This window comes from Bison bison, unplaced genomic scaffold, assembly GCF_000754665.1.
Source record: "Bison bison bison isolate TAMUID 2011002044 unplaced genomic scaffold, Bison_UMD1.0 scf7180017864036, whole genome shotgun sequence".
NCBI lineage: Eukaryota > Metazoa > Chordata > Mammalia > Artiodactyla > Bovidae > Bison > Bison bison.
The window spans coordinates 5865425-5868967 of NW_011494608.1; the positions used below are offsets into that span (position 1 = coordinate 5865425).

Consider the following 3543-nt stretch of genomic DNA (forward strand, 5'->3'; position numbering starts at 1 on the left):
GGCTCCACCGCCCCTCCTTTTGTCGCTTCCGGTCTTTTTCGTGGCTTTGGGCCCCAGCTCCTTAAACAGTTCAGGGAGAGGGCTTCCTCAGGAGGTGCGGCCGGGCCTGGCCGCTTGCCCACGCTGTCCCGAGTCTCCTGGGCCCAGTTGTTGTACAGTCCACGAGTCGTGTCCGACTCTTGGCGACCGCTTGGGCTGCGGGACCCCAGCCTTCTCTGTCCCCTGTAGTTGAGTCGGCGATGCCATCCAGCCATCTCGTCCTCTGTCGTCCCCTTCTTCTGCCTTCAGTCTTTCCCAGTATCAGGGTCTTTTGTAATAGAGTCGGCTCTTCGTCTCAGGTGACCAAAGTATTGGAGCTTCATCTTTAGCATCAGTCCTTCCAGTGAATATTCAGGGTCGATTTCCTTTACGTTCGACTGGTTAGACCTTCTTGCTGTGCAGTAAGGGACTCTCAAGAGCCTTCTCCAACACCACAGTTGGAAAGCATCAATTCTTCGATGCTCAGCTTTCTTTATGGTCCATACATGACTAGTGGAAAAACCATAGCTTTGACTGTTGGGACCCTGGGCCAGAATTAAAGTTTTAGGCCCAAATAATTGTCTCTTGATTTGGTCTAGGTAGGCCAGAACCTTCCTGTTTTTAACCCTTGGCCAGGTTTCTGCTTCAGTCTTTAACTTTCCTTGGAATCCATTTTCCAGCCCTGTTAGTTGGGTAGATAGTGTCCCAAGGGTATGTTGGTCAAAGCTGGAGCTAAAGGAAGTAGGAAATTGAGTAGTTTTGGGATATTTGTTCCATTTCATTCTGTAGATATTAAGGAGTTAAGAGTTTTGCAATTACTTCTTTAATCCCTTACTAAAACTCAATTAGATGGATCTAAAAACAGAGAGGCTCATTTCAGGTGGTTGCCTTAGGGAAGGTATCTGGGTAGAACAGGAAATTGATCATTTTTTACCTTCAGGTTGTTGACTTACGGTTGTAGGGGGACCACCCTACACAATGTACATTTATACACAATGTGTGTTCCTGAGCGCAGAGAATTTTTGAATGGTCTCTTGCCCCTCTTTAACTGTAGAGGTTGGGCATTAAACAGTTATGATTTATTGTTATATTTATATATTTTTTGTAAGTTAGAAATCTAAAATAAACTTTTAGGAAATCTCTGTTTTCCTGCCAACTTTAATTCAGTCTTACTCTCTTCCTGACCTCATATTTCTCCTTTCTCCATTTATTTCTCCTATAATTTGATGAACCAGGATAATCTGCAATCATCTAAACTTAATGTAATTAAAAAGTGAGGTCTGTGGTAGGTTTTCAAAGCACACCTTTAATTTTACTTTTTCATTTTGTTTTAGGAACTCTTTGTTCAATATCTCGCCACCTATTCCTACAGACATGGCAGTGGAAAAGAAAAGAAAGCACTCACCTATAGTGACTTATCAAATACTGCAGAAGAGTCGGAAACTTTTCAGTTTCTTGCAGGTACTTTGCTTTTGAAATATTTTGGTTAAAAAATAGTAATTACAGCTTTTCCTCCGCTTATTTTCTGCTTTAACTGGAGTAGACATTTTGGTGCTTTTTCCAGGTGCCACAGTTTACCTGGCACAGGACCAGAGGTTTAGTTTTGTCTATTTGAGTATGTTTGTAATGCGGTTTACCTAGAGCACGAATTAAGTTGGCAACCTGCACAGGGTGTCTGGGCAAGCCGGGCAGGCCCACCCCTCAGACTCCTCCTTATTTGGATGGGGAAACAGAAACTCATCATTGTTGTTGTGGAACAAAAAGAGCTTAAGGTGATCCTCGGGGCCAGCACTTTGTCGGGTGGGTTGGACAGGGTTGCTTCCAGTAGTTACCAGCACAGAGAAGAACATAGTTTGCAATCAGTGAAATAGAAACAGGTATTTAGCATTAGTCAGGAGGCAGTGCTAGTTTCCTGCTATTTCACCCCAGAAGTGTAGTCTGAAATTTGTCTCATCTTGGAACCTGTTTTAGAGGTCATAGCAGGGACTAGCACGTTTTGAAATTTGCATTGCTGATGTTAGCTTTATGTTTTTAAGATATATTACCAAAGAAGATTTTAGCTAGTAAATATCTGAAAATGCTTAAAGAGAAGAGAGAAGAGGAGGAGGAGGAGGAGAATAACAACGATGAGACTGATGACGACGAAGCGGAATCCTGACCCCAAAGATGAGCCTGGTGAGGACCCTCCTGGATTAGCACCTTGGCTGTGAAGCAAGCGTTAGTCTGTCCACCCTTCAGAGACTTCACTTACGTTATGTTCTTCCCTGGCTGAGACGGAGCATAATGCACCTCTGCCATAAATAGCCAACAGGAAAGGAACCCAGATAGCAGCCTCTCTTCCCCAAGCCCACACTGCTGCTGGAGTGGGAGGGGACTGCCAACAGCCTGCGTACTGGAAGGCACAGCCCGTCTGCAGCGCTGAGCTCCAGAGGAAGAGGAACTCTGCTTAACTTTCTAGTTTGAAGATAGATTTTCAAGAACTTGTAAAATACCAGTTGTGTCGACTCACATATGTATATTTTGAAATTAGTTCTTGTAAACAGCTAGATCCTGTTTTAGCTAAATATGTAGTCTGTAGGTAGGATTTTTGTATTTCAAGACAATCTGACTTTGTATTCATCCAAATACTGCATTTTTTTAAACTGTAAAATAAATTTTTGATTAAAAGCTGTATTTTTTTTTGCATTTTATTTTTAATTGGAGATTACTTTACAGTATTGTGATGGTTTCTGCCATACATCAAGATGAATCAGGTATACATATGTTCCCTCCCTCTTAAACCTCCCTTCCACCTCCCTCCCTATCGCACCCCTCTAGGTTATCCCAGAACACCAGCTTTGGATTTCCTGTGACATACAGAAAATCCCCGCTGGCTATCTGTTTTACATATGGTAACGTATATGTTTCAGTGCTACTCTCTCAAATCATCCCACCTTCTCCCTCCTCCGCTGTGTCCAAGTCTCTTGTGTGTGTCTGCGTCTCCATTGCTGCCCTGTAGATTGGTTCTTCAGTACTGTCTTTCTAGATTCCTTATCTATGTGTTAATGTACAATATTTATCTTTTTCTGACTTACTTCACTCTGTATAATAGGCTCTAGGTTTGTCCACCTCATTGAAACTGAGTCAAATGCGTTCCTTTTTATAGCTGAGCAATACTCCATTGTGTGTATGTACTACAGCTTGTTTATCCATTCATCTGCCGGTGGACATCTAGGTTGCTGCTGTGTCCTATCTATCGTAAGTAGTGCTGCAGTGAGCGTTGGGGTGTATGTCAGTTATGGTTCCCTCAGCATATATGCCCAATAGTGGGATTGCTGGGTCATATGGTAGTTTTAGTCCTAGTTTTTTAAGGAATCTCCATACTATTCTGCATAGTGGCTGTATCAGTTTTCATTCCCACCAACAGTGTAAGAGGGTTCCCTTTTCTCCACACCCTCTCCAGCATTTATTGTTTGTAGACTTTTTCTGATCCGTGTGAGATGATACCTCATTGTAGTTCTGATTTAAAAGCTGTATATATTTTTA

The 3543-nt window shown here is 42.5% G+C and overlaps 1 protein-coding gene across 1 annotated transcript in view; it reads left to right on the top strand.

The window, feature by feature from the left end:
- Nucleotides 1-2691, top strand: part of CHRAC1 (chromatin accessibility complex 1) — a 3437-nt gene extending 746 nt beyond the window's left edge. Inside the window, exons 2-3 of the mRNA XM_010834793.1 lie at nt 1353-1479; nt 2055-2691. Coding sequence (XP_010833095.1) covers nt 1353-1479; nt 2055-2176 — 249 coding nt within the window. The 3' untranslated portion in view covers nt 2177-2691. The remainder of the gene's footprint in view (nt 1-1352; nt 1480-2054) is intronic.
- Nucleotides 2692-3543: the final 852 nt, after the last annotated feature.